This window comes from Scardinius erythrophthalmus, assembly GCF_964197995.2.
Source record: "Scardinius erythrophthalmus genome assembly, chromosome: 2".
In the NCBI taxonomy this organism is placed as follows: domain Eukaryota; kingdom Metazoa; phylum Chordata; class Actinopteri; order Cypriniformes; family Leuciscidae; genus Scardinius; species Scardinius erythrophthalmus.
In genome coordinates, this window is record NC_138222.1 from 6,312,618 (window position 1) to 6,331,013 (window position 18,396).

The 18,396-nt window shown below is 36.5% G+C and overlaps 3 protein-coding genes across 3 annotated transcripts in view; all 3 read left to right on the forward strand.

Moving 5' to 3' along the window:
* The window catches only part of bco1 (beta-carotene oxygenase 1), a 13,011-nt gene extending 12,737 nt beyond the window's left edge, over positions 1-274 (forward strand). The window contains exon 11 of the mRNA XM_081347645.1: positions 1-274. This exon is cut by the window's left edge and continues 1,217 nt beyond it. The gene's annotated coding sequence lies outside the window, so the exon portion shown is untranslated.
* Positions 275-1,062: 788 nt separating this feature from the next.
* Positions 1,063-3,998, forward strand: bola3 (bolA family member 3). The gene is made up of 4 exons (XM_081347661.1): positions 1,063-1,265; positions 1,457-1,586; positions 1,670-1,758; positions 3,151-3,998. Exons 1-4 carry the CDS (start codon positions 1,236-1,238, stop codon positions 3,214-3,216), a joined length of 315 nt encoding a protein of 104 aa, XP_081203787.1. The 5' UTR covers positions 1,063-1,235; the 3' UTR covers positions 3,217-3,998.
* Positions 3,999-4,411: 413 nt separating this feature from the next.
* Positions 4,412-18,396, forward strand: part of vat1l (vesicle amine transport 1-like) — a 43,647-nt gene continuing 29,662 nt past the window's right edge. Inside the window, exons 1-7 of the mRNA XM_081358850.1 lie at positions 4,412-4,723; positions 5,548-5,677; positions 5,957-6,172; positions 7,964-8,106; positions 10,193-10,296; positions 13,943-13,998; positions 14,111-14,305. Coding sequence (XP_081214976.1) covers positions 4,515-4,723; positions 5,548-5,677; positions 5,957-6,172; positions 7,964-8,106; positions 10,193-10,296; positions 13,943-13,998; positions 14,111-14,305 — 1,053 coding nt within the window. The 5' untranslated portion in view covers positions 4,412-4,514. The remainder of the gene's footprint in view (positions 4,724-5,547; positions 5,678-5,956; positions 6,173-7,963; positions 8,107-10,192; positions 10,297-13,942; positions 13,999-14,110; positions 14,306-18,396) is intronic.

Below are 18,396 nucleotides of genomic sequence, written 5' to 3' on the forward strand. Positions count from 1 at the left end.
AATGTAAATTTTAGTTTTCATTTTAATTCCTCTTTTATTTCACAGTTTTCATTTTAATCATTTAATTTATTTATTTAAATTTGGCAGAAAATGCCTTCCATATGTGTAGAGCAATCCCTCTTATATTAAAACTAATACAAAACACTCTTACATATTCAAATGTATTTAAGTTGCCCGAGTTGAAGATTGGCGAAGTGCACATTTGGGATAAAAAGTGCAAAGTAATAGGAAATGTATTAAAATGTACACACCAGTAAAAGTATTTTTGTTGTTGTTGTTGTTGTTGTTGTTGTTGATAATGACACATTTAGAAGAAAAAAAACACTTATCTTAAATGGCCAATTGTACCTAAAATGAAGGACACAATAATGTTTATCCTGCTGCTGAAGTTTTATGGAAAAGATTCTGTTTTGAAGTAGATTTTTGTGGAGATTTTGTGAAGTAGATTTTTTTCACATTGCAGTTCCAGCAGGATCTTCACGGCTGGCTAAATATTGGTCCTGAAATTCCTTTACAAAATTTATTTCAGGTCTTGGTTTATGCTGGTCTCTCAAAAAAAGATGTTATTGATGTTAAAAATTATTATAATTATGGGTAAATATACATCAAAGCTAATTAAATAACAGTAAACCCTCTTTAACCTGCTTTAAAAATAATGTAAAATGCATAAAATACATAGCCAAAGATAATCAATCCCCTGTTGAATTGTATAAAGTCATATGAGTCTCTTTTCTTCACGATTTTGTACATGCTTCAATTACATTTACATTGATTTTAATTATTTTTTTCCTTGCAACCCCCCTTAAGGGTCTGAAGATTTTGCTTTAGTTTCTTGTACTGAATATGCTACTTTTTCTTTTATACACATGAACCTGTTTACACAATTATTTGATTACGTTATTTGTGTATATTTTCATATGCATATTATTGTTCCCTACTTGAGTTTGTACAATTTTATTGTTCACAATTTTTTTTTTAAATGCCGGTGGTGGTAATGTCGCAAATGAATAAAATAAAATAAATAAAAATAAAATAAAATCCAGTATATGGTCATTAACATTTGGATCACTAGGGGGCGCCAGAGGTGAGACCCTGAACGTGATGACGACATATTCCTGAGACGCGCGCTGGAATTGAACAGGACATGACTTTGTCAAGTGTGTTTTCAGCTTAACATAGGCTTTATTTATTATTTTATTATACTTTGATGAATTGAGGACCTGTCTGACACCAACATGTCTCTGCTCAGAGCCCTGAGATACAACGTAAATATCTGAATCTTGGCTTGGTTTTATTTTAACTCGTATATTTTGCTTGCTATACGTGACCATGACAGTTCTAGTACATTGTGTTTATGTGAGAGATTCGTTTGTGAGCTAAAGTCACCTTGTCCAATACCAGGCATAAATAATGTCATATTGTAATCATTTACCATCATGTTTCCCTGTGTTTTTAGTCTCAAACGTTGTGTAGAAGTGTGATCTCGCGCTCCTCGTCCAGTCTGACTGATGGAGAGGTGCGAATCACTGAAGTATTAAAGGAGAAGTTTCCTCAGGCTTCGGCGCTCAAGGTTGTGGATATATCAGGTGAGTCCTGACTTTAAATGATCTGATATTATCTTTAGACAGTTAGGTAATAATGTGCATTAATATATGTGGGCTCATTTCAGGAGGCTGTGGTGCAATGTACGAGATACACATCGAGTCTGATGAGTTTAAAGGGAAGAGGACTGTACAACAGCACCAGTTAGTCAATCAGGTAAGTTAAGTTAAATGAAGTATTCATAAGTAGGTTCAGTATAATAGAGCAGTACATAGTTCGCATCTTTTAGCTTTTTATACTGCTGTCAAATCAATTAATATCACTTAATATCACTATCACTGTGTGTGTACTTGTTCAACTATCTTTGTGAGGACCAGTTTGAGTTTTAGAACATTGGAGTGAGGACCAAGAGAGTAAAGTGAGGACATTTTGGCCGGTCCTCATTCTCTGAGAGCCCTTTAAGGGCCTGTTTGAGGGTCAAGACTTGGTTTTAGGGATAAGGTTATAATTAGGTTAAGGGTCGGTATAGGGTCAGGGTTTGGGTTAGGCACTTAGTTGTGATGGGTAAGGTTAGGGTAAGCGGATAGAGATCGCATTGTGTCAGTGAATGACCTCATAAATATAGATGTACAAGAATGTGTGTGTGTCTGAACGTGTACACTGCCACTGCCGTTCAAAGGTTTGCGATCTGTACGTTTTTTAATGTTTTAAAATAAGTCTCTTATGCTTACCAAGGCTGCATTTATTTGATTAAAAATACAAAACAAGCTGTAATATTGTCAAATATTATTACAATATTAAATAACTGTTTTTTATTTGAATATATTTTCAAATGTAATTTATTCCTGTGAGCAAAGCTGAAATTTCTCAAGAAACGGTTTTGATTGGACCCTAAACTAAAGTTTTGCCTAATATTCTTATAATTTAATATTTGGTCACAAGATTGGAATAATATAGTTTTTTTTTTTTCATATTTTTGATTGAAGTCTTTACTGCTCACCAAGGCTATTTGAATTTATTTTAAAATGTAATTTATTCCTGTGATGGAAAAGCAGAATTTTCAGCAGCCTGTCTTCAATGTTCAAAGTATCAAAGATCAAATTGCAGATATATGGAGTTACTATCTCCCAAAAGAAAGAGCCAATTCTGTAATTTCAGTCTCAATTCCTGAATGAACCTACGTATGTTTGTAACAAATTTGCATAATACCAGCCTATGGTCTTCATTGGCTGCCAGCGAACAATGTCTATTGTTCATGTTGTCAATGTGTCGAGAAGACTCGTTTTCTGCGCTGCAAAAGCAAATCCACTTTGATGCACTTCAAAAGGATGAGACTCGGGCTCAAATTGATACAATTGATACATATAATTGATAAAACCGACGCCATCGTGCCTGTTCGTATCAGTCGACCAATCACAACAGACTGGGCCGTCTGACCAATCAGAGCAGAGGAAGCTCTTGGAAAGGAGGGGTTTAGAGACGGAATCTTTTATCAAACCATTTCAGACACTGTGAGAAAAGAGGTGAAAATTGTGACCTTTAAATGGCATAATAGGGGCACTGTATTTATTAATTGTAAATTATAATCTTTGGTTTGTCTTTCAACAGGCTCTTAAAGATGAGATTAAAGCCATGCACGGTCTTCGCATATTCACTGATGTTCCTAGAAAGTAGGAGCTTCTCAGCGTCGCTCTCACACTGTGTCAGTCTGCTGTCTCACTACAATGTAGCATCACACACATCTGTCTGTCTCCTTAATAAATAAAGCAGAGTTATAACAGTGGCAGGAAAATACGTATTAAAATAGATTTTATGAATGAAAGCTGTACAGTTACAAAAAGATATACAAGGTATGGTTCACGAACGCTGTAAACGCACAAGATAAAAGAATGTAATATTGTTTTTGCCTATAAATGCAAGAAAAAGACCTGTGGATTGTTTGAATCTTCAGTCACAGGTCATTGTTTGTGTAAAATTGCACTTGAATTAGCTTTGTAAGTTATCTGTTTTTTCCTGTTCTGTCTTTAAGTCTGATTCATTAAATGATGTCGCTTCCCTTTCCTTGGCAAACTTGTGTGGCACTAGATTGATTGTAGGGACAATTATTATGTAATATGTAATTGATTCACTGATTGTACTTTTAAAATGACCAAATCCTTCTGTAATATTAGATCTACAGAAACCATTTTCACCACTAGATGTCATTTGTGTTTTTTACACAGAAAGCCAAAAGTATTTTGAATTGTATCTCCAGTTGAATACAGGTGCATTAACCTCAATATCTTTTTTTTTTTTTCTGAACTAATTCCCATAACAATGAAAGTGCTTATTTGAACCCTTCTTCCCCTCAAGTTTAGTTAAATTACGTATGCTATTACTAGTTTTACGGTACTGTAGTTTACTTGGGTACCGTATGTGACATAATGATGCTCTGCTTTCCAGTGTGGATGAAAGCATTCGATCTGATTCATTTAGGCGAATCGGTTCGTTCGGATAGCTCGTTTCAGTGGTTCAAACTGGTTCATTGATATGCCAGACTTCCAAATTTCGGCGTAATTCCTTGCATTGACGTAAATGTTTAGTTAAATATTGCTATGTATCATTGTATTTACGGATAAATCGCAAGATGATACCCTCTCTTTGGTTTCAGCGAGCCGGTTCACGAACTAATCTATATCGTCTCTCCTCGGCCAGTTAAGTCTTTACCGAAGACCATTTTACGGCATAAACCTTTTGTTGGTGTGTACATATGTAGTTAAATACTATTATTTAGCTAATTTTCCCTCTAAAATGTCTCCTACATTGTCACGTTCTCCTTAACAGTCCAATGATTTACAAATGCTGTGCGAATCGGTTCGAATGAGCGGTTCAAAAGAAGGATTCGGACATCACTAGTGGATGGTGCGACAGGAGCAGCAAAGAGAGCGCAGTTTCCAGCAGGGTTTCAGCAGCTGTTCACATCATCTTCAGACATGGCAAAGGAGGGGACGGAGATTGCGGAGGAGACCGACCAAATGATGGACCAGAAGGAGCCGGAGATTCCCGTTTCTCCGGTAATAGATCCGAAAGAAATGCGGGCTGTTGTGCTGACGGGCTTTGGTGGTCTAAACAAACTCAAAGTCACCAAGAAACCAATGCCAGAGCCTCAAGAAGGAGAAGTCAAAATTCGCGTGAAAGCATGGTAAATATTAATGCTTAAATAGTCATTTATTTTGATAAGAATGCCACATGTCATATCTGAGACTCCGCGCGACTGGCAACCGCAGCAACATGTTGCAACTTACAGCAAGAAGAACAGGTGTCTTCACCTAGAATCAATCCATATGAGTTATTTATCTAGGATTTAAAGCAGTTCATGATATGCATCTCGGTGGTTTTAGGGGTTAGACGCAGATGTAATGTAAGTAAATCCGTTTTTCCTTTAGGCTACGCGTGTTTTGTGTGTGCCTCTGACATAGAGATTTCAAACCAAAGACTATAAAAGATTGAAACATGCATGACACTTTTTTTTAAAGGTTGACTTTGTATTGTTAAATGATTAACAAAACATTATTTAACAGTTTTGTAACACGAGCAGATCCATCTGGTTGTTTCGTGTGCTTGAAGGCTTATATGACATTTAAGCTTAAGTGTGTTATCGTGGGAATATTGCATTTTTTATTATTATAAAACTTATTAAAATTTATTAAAATTCAATAAAAACTCATTATATATGTGTGTGTGTGCTGTCAGATCGATCAATCGCATCTAACAAAGTTTTTGTTTACACAATATTGATGTATAAGATATATTTTTTATATAGTAAGATAATAAGATAGATTTATCTCTGTTTGTGTATATATATATATCTATATATACACACACACACACAGAATATTATGATTATTATATTTCTATTTTGAGTTGGGAACTTGATAAAATAGGGGCATTTCAGCATATTTTCTGATATTATATTTATGATTCAAATGAACTAGAATGAAAAATTACATTTTCTGAATTTTACAGTGGACTGAACTTTCTTGATCTAATGGTACGACAAGGAAATATCGATAATGCTCCAAAAACACCTCTTGTGCCTGGATTTGAGTGTTCTGGGATTGTAGAGAATATGGGAGAAAACACCCAAGGCTTTGAGGTAAGTGCAGAAATGTTTTAATGTTGATATGTTGGTTCATGAATTGATTCAGGCGGTGATGGCCATTATTTACTTTTTTTTTGTGGACACAATAGAGCTCCAGTCTAGAACGTATCGTTCTTCGGGTGGAGGGAAAGATTTGTTACCTGGCATGAAAAAATAATTGATTGTTTGAATTGGAAAAGAATAAACCCTGATATTATATGCTTCCAATATCAGCACATTCAATCTGAAACTGAATAGTTATGGAGTTTAACAACGTGTGCTTTCTTCTTTCAGATAGGTGACAGAGTGATGGCCTTTGTAAATTACAATGCTTGGGCAGAGGTGGTTTGCACACCGTTGGATTTGGTGTACAAGATCCCAGACGACATGACATTCCCAGAGGCGGCTGCCTTCTCTATGAACTTTGTGGCTGCCTACATGATGCTGTTTGAAGTGGCCAATCTCCAGGAGGGGATGTCTGTATTAGTTCACTCAGCAGGAGGTGGGGTGGTAAGTCTGTTGCTTTGAGCGATGGGGTTAGTGAAGAAACTTTGAAGTAGCATATTGATGTTTACTTTAGCTGGAATTTGGACAAACATATCTGATCCCATATTGCTGTTAAGGCCTGTTCACACTAAGAACGATAACTATAACTTTATTATTGTCCACACCAGCGGACGATATTGTTCTGTTTACTATAAGCGGCGCGTACTGCAGTTTTGTTGTCTGCCGCTTTAAATGCTCGAGCTCTTTAAAGTCTGATGGATTCTGATTGGCTGTCATTGTTTTTATTGTTCATCAGCTGGAAAAATCCATTCTGAAAGTGATTCATTCCAACGATATAGTTTCAACGACAGAGTTGTGGACTCTGCTTTAATTTTACATTCAGAGTTATCATCATTGGTGTAAATGGGCCTTTAAACAAATGCAAATCTACATCTTCATTATATGGATTTGGTGGAATATGATCAAAATGAATTTAAGGGTGTGTTCACATTTGGCAGATTTGGTTTGATTAAAACGAATTCTGGTGTGATTGCTCTGTTAGTGCGGTTCATTTGAATAAGTGTGAACGCTGCCATCCGAACCCTGGTGCGCAACAAACAAGCAGACCGAGACCCACCTTTCCTTCCAATGTACTTTAGTGCGGTTTGACTGAAATATGAATGCAATACGAACCAAAAACAACACAAGTCACAAGATACAACCCTAAAAAGGCCAGAATGCTCAAACATACCTGTTTTTCTCATCAGTCGCGATGTTGCCCATCACAGTTCGGTTCAGGCATCAGAACCACGTCTCATTGCAGCAGATCTTCGTGTGTGTGTGTTTGTGTGTGTGTGATAGAGGGATTCCTGCTGCTGTTTTGACTCCTCTACACATTTTATAAGCTTTTCACAAGTTCCTAGCTGGTCAGAATACCAGCGTATGTACGCACATATAACAAAAGCGTTTAGCACACAGCATTGTTTTGTATATTTGTTAAGTTCTGCCACAAAATATACATCATAAATGCCGTTTTCTTGATTTGTATCTTTAGGTTTAGTGTTAAAAATGACGAATAGTGAACGCTAAGCGAACCAGGGCTAACTGTATCATTTTCTTTTTTGGTCCGGACCCAAATGAAACAAGAGAACCAAACTACAAGAGTGAACACACCCTAAAGCCCTGTTTACACTTGGTATTAGGATGCGTTTTGGTCGATTGGATCACAAGCAGACAAGAGAGACACATTCCCGTTTACACCTGTGTTTTAATCCGTCTCTTTTGTCCACTTTAAACCACTTCTGTCCTGATTTCTTCGAGGGGAGGGTCTATGGACAGGTAAATGAATGGGCTTTTTCAGATCTTTTGGTCCAATGGACGAAATAAGCTCACACAATTTACATATGAACACGACCAGAGACGACAGAAAACATACGGAGAGTGTGTGTTAGAAATCAGGAATGGTGAGAGAACATTGTGCTTGGTACATTTTTCATCTTCAAACCAAACTTGAGTCTTCAGCCGACAAAGTTTAAATCCCGTCTAGCTAGAGCTCTTCCCATAATGTTACGCATTAGATCAGTAGACGGAGAGAAGACCGTTTGAACACATTTGATCACATGAGCGTTTACACTACGAAAGCAATCTGATCAAATGTGTTTTCCACGACCTCTGGAAGTGGTTGAAAATGGACAAGCTCAAAACGTTTTACACCTGTATTTAGCGTCGTCCACTTGTGATCCAATCTACCAAAAAGCATCGTGACAGAAACCATTAATCACATTCCGTTCCGTTTGTCCTCTTTTTCCACTTAAGGGTCAAGCAGTCGCTCAACTTTGTTCCACTGTCCCCAACGTCACTGTGTTTGGCACCGCCTCGCCCTTCAAACACGAAGCCATAAAGCATTCAGTTACTCATCTCTTTGACAGAAACCTTGACTACGTTCCAGAAGTTAAGAAGTAAGCACAAACGCCGTTGCTGTCAGAACCGTAAACGTAGGGGCAAAACTAGATATTGGGAATATAAACTAAATGAGTCATACTGGGAGGCCAGTGCAAGTCTGAGGTGGTAGACGTCACCAGTTCCTCCTCTAGACCTGCGTGGCTCCAGTCCCCATGGCAACACACAGCAGATTTGAAAGTAGTGTGTTGTAGTTTGGGGAGGGGCACTGGTACATCAACCACACAAAGCCAGACAATGTGCAGCAACTGATTTATTCAGAGCAAAGTATTTTTTACGTGCTGTTGTCTAACAATTTCTGTGGTGGATCTTATTTGGTGAGCATCTTGTGTCTATTTTTTATTGGCTCCCTTACAAAAAAAAAAAAAAAAAAAAGTATTGTAGAAAGACCATGGTAGGGTAATGGCAAAAAAATCATGGTAGTTTCTAAGTCACCTTTATTTATACACTGCAAAAAATGCTTTTCTTACTTAGTATTTTTGTCTTGTTTCCAGTCCAAATATATATATAAAAAAGTCTTAAGAAGCATTTACTTAAAGTAGTAAAATGCCATAAGATATTATGTCTTGTTTTCTGGCAAATAAATCAATTAAAACAAGCAAAATTATCTGCCAATGGGGTAAGAATAAATTAATCTTGTTTCTGTTTGAATTAAGTTTATTTTTCTTACCCCATGGACAGATCATTTAGCTTGTTTTAAGCAAAAACTCCCCTGGAAAACAAGACATAATATCTTATCTAATTTTACTTATCTAGTAAATGCATCTTGATTTAAGAATTTTTAGATATTTGGACTGGAAACCAGACAAAAATACTAAATAAGAAAAGCATTTTTTGCAGTGTATAGCGCTTTATACAACATAGATTGTTTCAAAGCAGCTGCACTGTAATAAATATTGGTGTATAAATGGTGCAAACTTCATAAAATATGAGACCAATTAAAATTCTGCAGCTCTAAAAGACAATAGTGTCATTATTCAGCTTAAGTCAGTTCAATGTTGATTCAGTTCAATTCAATAACAGTGTCAATGTTGCAGAATTATGAAATTAATTTGATTTGGCTATATAAAGCAGCTCTACATAGTGTCATCATCAAGTTCAATTCAGTTTTGTTCTCGTCTGATAGTGTCAGTGCAAGTCAGATTGATAATATTACTGAACAGGGCTTGACATTAACACCCGCCAACCCATCAAATTCATGTGTTTTTTAGCAGTGGCGTGTAACGCTGTCACTCCTACTAGCCACTTTGGCGGGTTGAATTTTAGATATTCATTTTAATTACATTTATTTAAAAAGGCATGTAAAATAAGTGAACGTACTGTAAACAGTTGAGAAAGAAAACGCATGTGTGACAGTATAATGGATTGGTGCGTCAGGTCTTAAAGGGACAGCAGCCTAATAAACCTACTGCCAAATTATGAGATAATATAAAAAAAAATCTATATGGCAGTTTTTCCCCATGGTATCGATGTCAAAATTGTGGCCAGTGAAAATGCTGAGTGGCTTGTAACTTTGGAAAACCACTAGCCACAGTGGCTGGTGAGCAAAAAAGTTAATGTCAAGCCCGGTTACTGAATATTAAATGTCTTTTAAACCCCAACTGAGCAAGCCAAAGGCAAACCCAAACTCTATCAGGTGAAAATAGTGGAGTACTAACCCTGCACCTATCCCTAAACCCATGTGGTTACCTTATATTACCAGCACTTTCTTTCATATTCACGTAAATTGAGTATGAGAGAGGAGATTAGGACTCTTTTCATCTCTGTTGTTCCACATTCCTCTTAGGATCAGGGGAAAAGCAAAATTAAATTGGTATCAGGTTGTTCTCTCTTCCACAATAGGCAGGACCCCGGGCATCACAAGACCTCCGACTGGTTAAGCCTTGTAGGCGGTCCGGGCACCATGACGACAGGAACACATTAGAGCCCATGTTTATAAAGACATTCCCATTCCTTATCATCTGTGCTTTCCTAAAAGACACTGAAAATATATATCTTTATGGTTCCAGGGTTTAAGAGGGTCTCATTTAAGCAACTCGAGCTTAGAATAAAAGTATGGTTAATGATGTTTTTTTTCTCCTGCAGGATATCTCCAGAAGGAGTAGATATTGTATTGGACTGTTTGTGTGGAGAGAACACAGGAAAAGGCCTAACTTTGCTCAAGCCCATGGGAACGTACATCCTGTATGGTTGGTACACACAGAGGAAGAACATTCTCATAGCTCTGATATTAAATTAAACATTTTGAGGATATAAACAATTATTTAAAGGGGTCATATAATGGCATTTTTGTACAAGCTAATATGATTCTTTAGGGTCTAAATTAAAAGTTTGTAATATACTTTAACTAAAAATTCTCATTAGTATTGTAAGAAAACACTCATTTTACCTGGTCAAAAACAGCTCTGTTTTCAGCACGCCGTTTAAGTGCATGTGTCTTTAAATGATAATGAGCTTTGCTCACCCCGCCCCTCTGTTCTGTGCGTACACCGTAACACAATAACACAATAACCATAACGCGTCGTTCATTATAAACGTGGGATTATGAATTATATTGAGAACGTCGTACATAGAAAACATGCCGTAATGTACCTGAGTGTAAACAGCCGCATTCATCTTGAAGCGTGCAGCAAGCGATTTGCAAAGATTCATATAAATATGAATATAAAGGTTAATAAAACGTTACACTCACTTCAGTTATTCTGGAGGTTCAGCAGGAACACGAATAGTTGGTGCCAATCCTTTTTTCATTAGCAGCTTCTTAGCAAAACCAGCTTTATGACCCTCGTTATAAAGCAGTCTGGCGTGTGAAATGATTTGCGCAAACATGAAAGCATTGACGTTGATCGTGGGGAATATTCTCCTCGAAAATAAACTCAGCCACTGCGTCTTCAGCGGTTCGGATTTAGGAACATCAACATGACTGCTGTGTTCCTTATTACACCCAAGAACAGAACACCACAATCGCTTAGATGCCATTCTGCTCCAGCGTATCAACAATGACGCGCGGACTATGATTGACAGCTCGCTCACGAGCGAGGGCGGGTCTGTGTTGAAACGCTACTGTCAATCAACAATCGTGGTAGGGGCGTCGATTTGTGACGTCACAAAATCGAACGCCTTGATTTGAGAGAGGGGAAAACATATAAGAAGATTTAAAAAAAAACATTGGATTTTTTTATCATTTTATGATGGTTGTGTACAACACACATTTCAGTACAATCAACTTGTAAAAGTGCATGTACCATTATATGACCCCTTTAAAGGTCCCACATTGTCAAAACTGAAATTTCCTTAAAACTTCAGAAAGGTGTACAATATGGGACCTTTAAAGGGACACTGTCATCATTAATCTGTTTGACTTTCTGTTTTGAAGAATGTTCCTGCTGCTCTTATTCAGTGAGCACGAGCTGAAAAGCTCCAGAAAGGACAAAAAAAGTACCTCTATGAAAAATAAATACAATTTTATCATACTTTTAAAAAGTGGACTTATTACTTATTAAAAAATATAATTTAATGGAATGTACAACATACTTAATGTAATATTTCCCCAAAATTCAGACATAAATGCATGTTACTTACATTTAAATTAAAATGTATTCTAGTTTAAATTGAAAACTTTTTAAATTTAAAACAAAAAAAGTTTGCAATTAGTGGCAATTAAGAGTGCTTTAAGTAGAACTTAAGTACGTCTTTATATGTAATTTCATAATTCTAAATCGTCTTTGAAATATGGTTAAAGTGTGGCCTACTGACAAGCATTTATGGTACTAAATGTAACTAAAATATAATTTAATGCCAGTTCGTTTTAATCCTGTATGTCGCGTATTTAAATATATTTGCAATCACACATTTATAATGGTGAATTTACAATTTAGTGCATTTAAAATGTATTAACTTAAATGTAATATCAAATAACACACTACAGTTAAATTATAATCAAGTACTTTACATGTGCTTTAGAATGTTAGTTAACACATCAAAATATGGTAAAGCACAACAAAAGACTATTGAAACATGATGATTTAAAAAAACAAATTTTTATTTGAAATTATTACGAAGTGTTCCTTTTAAAAGCTCATGAAAATGTACTCTATCCAAGTATATTTGTATTTGTATTATACTTTATACTTTTAAGTTTTCAAGTACACTACAAGTGCATATTCAATACATCTTTTAATCTTATTCACAAGGGTAAATTTGCCTCATGCACTATTTTCCAATTCTTCTGAATCCATGATAGCTTTGTTTATTGAACAATATATAACACGTTATTCACTCATCTGCATACTGCATTAAACTGCGATGACAGATAACTGTTGTATCATGCTGTGGCCATGGACTGTAGAGGTAGAAAAAGAAAAAAAAAAGTGTAGCAAGATGTCCAAAATGTTCATTTGTGACCTCCTGACCCTCATTTGAAAGAAGTCACACAAGACACACAAAGTGTGGCCAACAGCAAATTGAGGTTAATTCACATAAAAGATATTGCCTGCCACTTTAATTACTCCAATCCCCTTAGCCTTCTGGTCCATTAGGATTATTTAATTAGAAGGGATGCCATGGAGCGGAGATAGGTTTAAAAACACATTACTGCCAAATGAATGAATCAGTCATCATAATTCTGGATGGAGCTTATTAATAATAGCCATTTGGCATAACTGTAACAGTGCCATGTTTTATTGCTTCAAATGCCAAGACTATACTTTGTATCTTTTAACATTTCATGTCCATTCAAATTAAAGTGCGTAATTTCTGAGCCACTTACACCTGCAAAAATAAGGATTGTTTTCAAGCATGTTTCCTGAATGCAGCCCGTCTTCCATTGGTCAGTTAAACAGACTGAGCCGATTCTGTTGTGTCGGGTTTGTTAGGATGCTCAATGATTTAAAACATCCACAGAGATGCACTCGTAAGGAAAATCAACCTATTAACATCTTACTTATAGTTAACTCTGCTTAACTCTATAAGGCCTACTGTATCATATTTGATACGAACATTTCTAAGGCCTAAATGATCAACACGATCAAAACCTGTTGCACACAATCTACTACATGCTTTCTGTCATCTGATTGATAGTTTATACTTTTTAGCAAGTAAAAGGTCTTTTAGTATTATATTATATTATATTATATTATATTATATTATATTATATTATATTATATTATATTATATTATATTATATTATATTATATTATATTATATTATATCATATTATATTAATCTTACTTGGCCATATAAATATTAACAACTGTGCCAAATTGCATATTTTTGCTCAGTTTGGGTCTAAAATTGTGTTTAATTCCTCCTCAAGTATATAATACTCAACAAAAAGTATGCATGCCATTTTTAGTTTATTTTTTTAAACAAATATGTCTAAAGGTTGAATTAATCATTTTCAGTAAACACTTTACAATAAGGTTCATTAGTTAACATTAGTTAATGTATTAACTAACATTAACTAACAATGAGCAATGCATTTATTACAGTATTTATTAATATTTTTTAATGTTAGTTAATAACCAACTGTTCATTTTTTTGTTCATGTAAGTTGACAGTGCATTAACTAATGTTAACAAGTACAACCTTTGATTTTAATAATGTATTAGTAAACGTTGAAATTAATATTAACAAAGATTAATAAATGCTCATGTTAACTTAGGGAGTTGTCTAATGTTAACTGATTAACCTTATTGTAAAGTTTGACCATTATTTCACATGTCAGGCTTTTTGTGGTCGGGCTGGGGTTGAAGAAAGTAAAAAATAACATATATCATCTTTAAGAAACCTATTGGAAAAAAATATATACACTGTTAAAATGATTTATATTTCTAGGTTCATCAAACATGGTGACGGGAGAGACAAAAAGTTTCTTCAGTTTTGCTAAATCTGTGAGTGGAGTTTGATATCTGTTTTCCATAAAACGCAAACATCTTAAGAGTTGGTCCAAAGATGTCTGGTGCTCAGTTGTCATTCTTAAAACAATTGCTCTGTGTCTCCCAGTGGTGGCAGGTTGAGAAGGTGAACCCTATCAAACTCTATGAGGAGAATAAAGTCATTGCTGGCTTCTCGCTCCTCAACCTCCTCTTCAAGCAGGGCGGATGCAGCCGAGTCAAGACAGCGGTGCAAAAACTTCTGTCCCTCTACGACCAGAAGAAGATCAAGCCTCTGGTAGACTCCCTGTGGGCGCTTGAGGAGGTAACAGACAGCGTTTTCATAAGCAATCAATTCTTCTAACATATCTTACTCGTCTGTATGTGCATATTTTACTTTAAGAACTAAAACTCAACTTGCTACTCATTCATGTGCGAAGAAGTTAGCCAATCGCAACAGAGGGTATTTACCATAGACTGTAAAAAAATATGGACGTAGTGTCCGTGACGTCACCCGTAGGTTTCTGAAGACAGTTTTTGAAGCCTAAAGTGGGCGTGGCCGACCGCCGCCATCTTGGCAGCGCGTCACTCCCGAATTTATTTATTTTTACAGTCAGACAATGAGCTGAGGTAACGTGACGGCTAACAGACAGCAGACAAACGGCTAATGATGACTAATGACCACAGCAGCGGGAATCCACCTGTCACTCAAAAGTGGACACACCCTTAACTATGCAGAAATTTAAGGCTTAATATAATTGAAACGGATGAGTTATAAAAAAAATTCACCCCCCTCACAGTTGTCATGAAGGGCAAAATTAGCTGTATAGACCAAAGCCACTTTTTGCTCCAGGCTGTAAACGTGTTTTTTTCTGTAAAGTTGGGCATTTCAACATGGAGGAGATGCAGATTTGACTCACTTTTGCAGCCAGCCTCAAGCGGCCAGTTGATGAATTGCCGTTGAATTCACTTCCGTGTTGGTTTCAAGAGAGAGACAGGGAGGTTGCCGCTTGGTATTTACATGTAAAAGTATTCGTAGAGGTTTCGTAGACTGCAAAAAATGCTTTTTCTTACTGGTTTCCATTCCAAATATCTAAAAATTCTTAAATCAAGATGCATTTACTAGATAAGTAAAATTAAATAAGATATTATGTCTTGTTTTCCGGGGGAATTAATCAAAATTAAGTGAGTTTTTGCTTAAAACAAGCTAAATTATCTGTCCATGGAGTAAGAAAAATAATCTTCAACAAGATTACAAGATTATTTTTCTCACCCCATTGGCAGATCATTTTGCTTGTTTTAAGCAAAAACTCACTTAATTTTGATTTATTTCCCCGGAAAACAAGACATAAATATCTTATGGCATTTTACTACTTTAGTAAATGCATCTTGATTTAAGAATTTTTTAGATATTTGGACTGGAAACAAGACAAAAATACTAAGTAAGAAAAGCATTTTTTGCAGTGTAATAGCAATAGCAAGCAAGAGCCAGTCAGAGCAAAGTCTGCAAAGCGTCACGAGAGACGGCATTAAATTACCTCATGTCTCAAAGCACATAACATTACAATAATAATGAACATGCACAACTTCTTTTTAGAACTCAAAGCGGTTTTGTAAAGGTGCGTTCATGCCATGTTGGAATTACCGTAATTACGAGAAAGTCTTGGAAATTACAACTTGTAAAATTTCTGAGAGCACTGACTGCTGCAGATTAATTTCGCCGTTGATAGTGTTGCCAAAGAAAGGCCATAAATATGCATAACAGCTCATTGTAGAACGTCACGGGTTTGCCATCTCATAATTGCGGTAATTACGCCATGGCGTGAATGCAACATAAGCTCTCTGTTTTGGTTCAAGAGGAACTGTAAAAGGCGGCTGGTGTTTGTCTGCGGCGCTCGTGACTCTAGCAGTGTGTTTACAACTCTGCATAACCTCATGGAACGCGCGGATGATGTGTGATGGGCGGAGTTATGCAAATACATAAGTTGACTGGCAGGTTGGACATCGTACCTATTCAGGCTGAATGCAATGATTGGACAAATATTTTTTTGGTCCCGAGACGTCCACAGAAGACATATCCATTTTTATAATATTTAGAGCACTCTATTATTGATTGCTATCAGGATGTGAAGAAAGTTTCTACCAGTATAACAAAAAGTGTTTATGAAAAACATTCCCTACCCTACCTTTAAAGAAACAGTAGCTTATTAATAAAAGGCTCATTTAATTCTACGTTTCAGAGAGAGTGAAAAATGGACATGCAAATCAAAGTTTTGGCTGTTTTGAGTGTGCAAAAACCTTGACTAAAATAATAAGTGGATCTTAGGGAATGATAAATGTTGAAAAAAATTATGATCTGATATCTTAAAGTGAATGTGAATTGTCACATTCACAACCCATTTGACATTTTATCTAATGCATTTCCTCTTCATAATCCCTGAAAATCTAATTCCCTGAAGCCCTTTGAAAGCTTGGCTGTTGAGATACTTAAAAAAAAAGAAGCTTCAGGCCAACCTCCAGTTCTGCATGTGATCAGCTGCTGTCTCTGACCATCAGATGACGGGTGGGCTGACCGGCTCGGCTACATTTCTCTGCTTTGATTCCCACACAGCCAGACACCCTCCCTCTGTGAAACCCAACAGAGCAGCGCAGTCTGTGGCCAAACCTGCCCGTGGTTTACCAAGCTGTGTGTGATGCACTTTGCTGAAGTCTCTTTTGAAGTATTGCAGTGTTGACGCTGGAAATGATGGATAACTGCGCTTTCCTGTGTGGTGTGGATGCACACTTTGCTTCTTTGATTTATGCAGCTTTAGCTTACTTTTCTTTAAGGCCAATTCACACTGAACCGACAACGGCAACAGACGCTTTGTTGGGTTTTTATATTATAATATACTACACTATACTATTTTTTGGTGTAAGGAACATACATGTCTGCCAAAAGTAACTGTACATGCCTTATTTCCTGAATGTTATTAAGATTTTGGCCATGCTGGTGCTTTGGCTACAAATCAGAACTGGCAAATTTCCACTTCTATTGGTTAAACAGTTATTTTGTCATGTACTGCTGTCATACTTTTTATTCTTTTCATCCCACGTTTCTCCCTTCCCATTAAACATACATTTAATGAATTATATTGAATAAAAGGCTCTAAAAAATTAGGAAAAAAAATTGAAAAATGGTTTTAAAGACTTGTACATTGTTACAAAAAAATGGTAACACTTAATTGCATGTTACATAATAACTATAAATTATGCATAATTACATGCAACTAACCCTAACCCTATAGTAAGTACATGCTGTTAATTAATATTACGCAATACTTAAATGTATATTTCAACTCAACAAGGACACCTTAGTTTAAACTAGATGTACCGCATGGCGGTACAAAATATGACCGCCGCTCAGGCCTGCACTGGCTTTCCACAAAAATAAATGACGTGGAGCAATTTGGCTGTATTGCGTGTTTATGTATATACCTAAAAAAAGTAGTAGTATGTGCATGTCTGTCTGTGTGTATGTGTGTGTGTTTGTGTGTGCGCGTGTGTGTTTGTGTGTGTGTGTCTGTGCATGTGGATTTGTATGTGTGTGTATGGGTGTGTGTCTGTGCGTGTGGATGTCAGTGTGTGTGCATGCTTGCGTTTGTTTGTATTCCTGCATGTGTGTGTGTGACAGTATCATCCTAAACCAGCAACCCTTCGCTCAACACCACCATCTACAGGCCGATGAGTGTACAGTCACTAAATGTGCACATAAATTAATTTATTTTATACCCCCCCATGGATGAAATTCTACGAAACTTAGCAGAGGATACCCCCAGAGGATGTCAAGTTAATCATACACATGAAATATGGTGCAGTTCTGAACATCTCAACTGAAGATAGGGGCGATTAAAGCAGAATAATATTGCATTTTCATTTTTTATGGGAGGGGCGCAAATCACAAATGAGTGATTATGGGCTAGGTTGATGTGGGCCCTTAAGAGCAACATACCATAAAAATTTCTTCATCCTCGGTGCCACGGTTCAGGTAGTTATTTAGGAAAAACTGCATTTTTTGGGTTTGGGGGGGCCCAGCGCGGGGGGGGGAGTGGCCCCCGGGGACCAAACGAAATTTTTCCGTAGAAGTCTAGTGGGGCTACATGCCCACCAAATTTCATGTTCCCCGGTGCTTCGGTGTCCCTGGTATCGTTGACGGAAAATTCAGTAGATTGACGAAAAAAAATAAAAAAATAAATTTGACAATCCCTATATGACCGCTTTCGCTAGCTATGCTAGCGGCGGTCATAATAATGTGTAACCCCAAAAAAGGATATTTCAAATAAATGCTGCTCATTTGAACTTTGTATTCATCATCAAAGAATTCTGGAAATGTATCATGGTTTCCACAAAGATATGAAGCAGAACAACATTAATAAT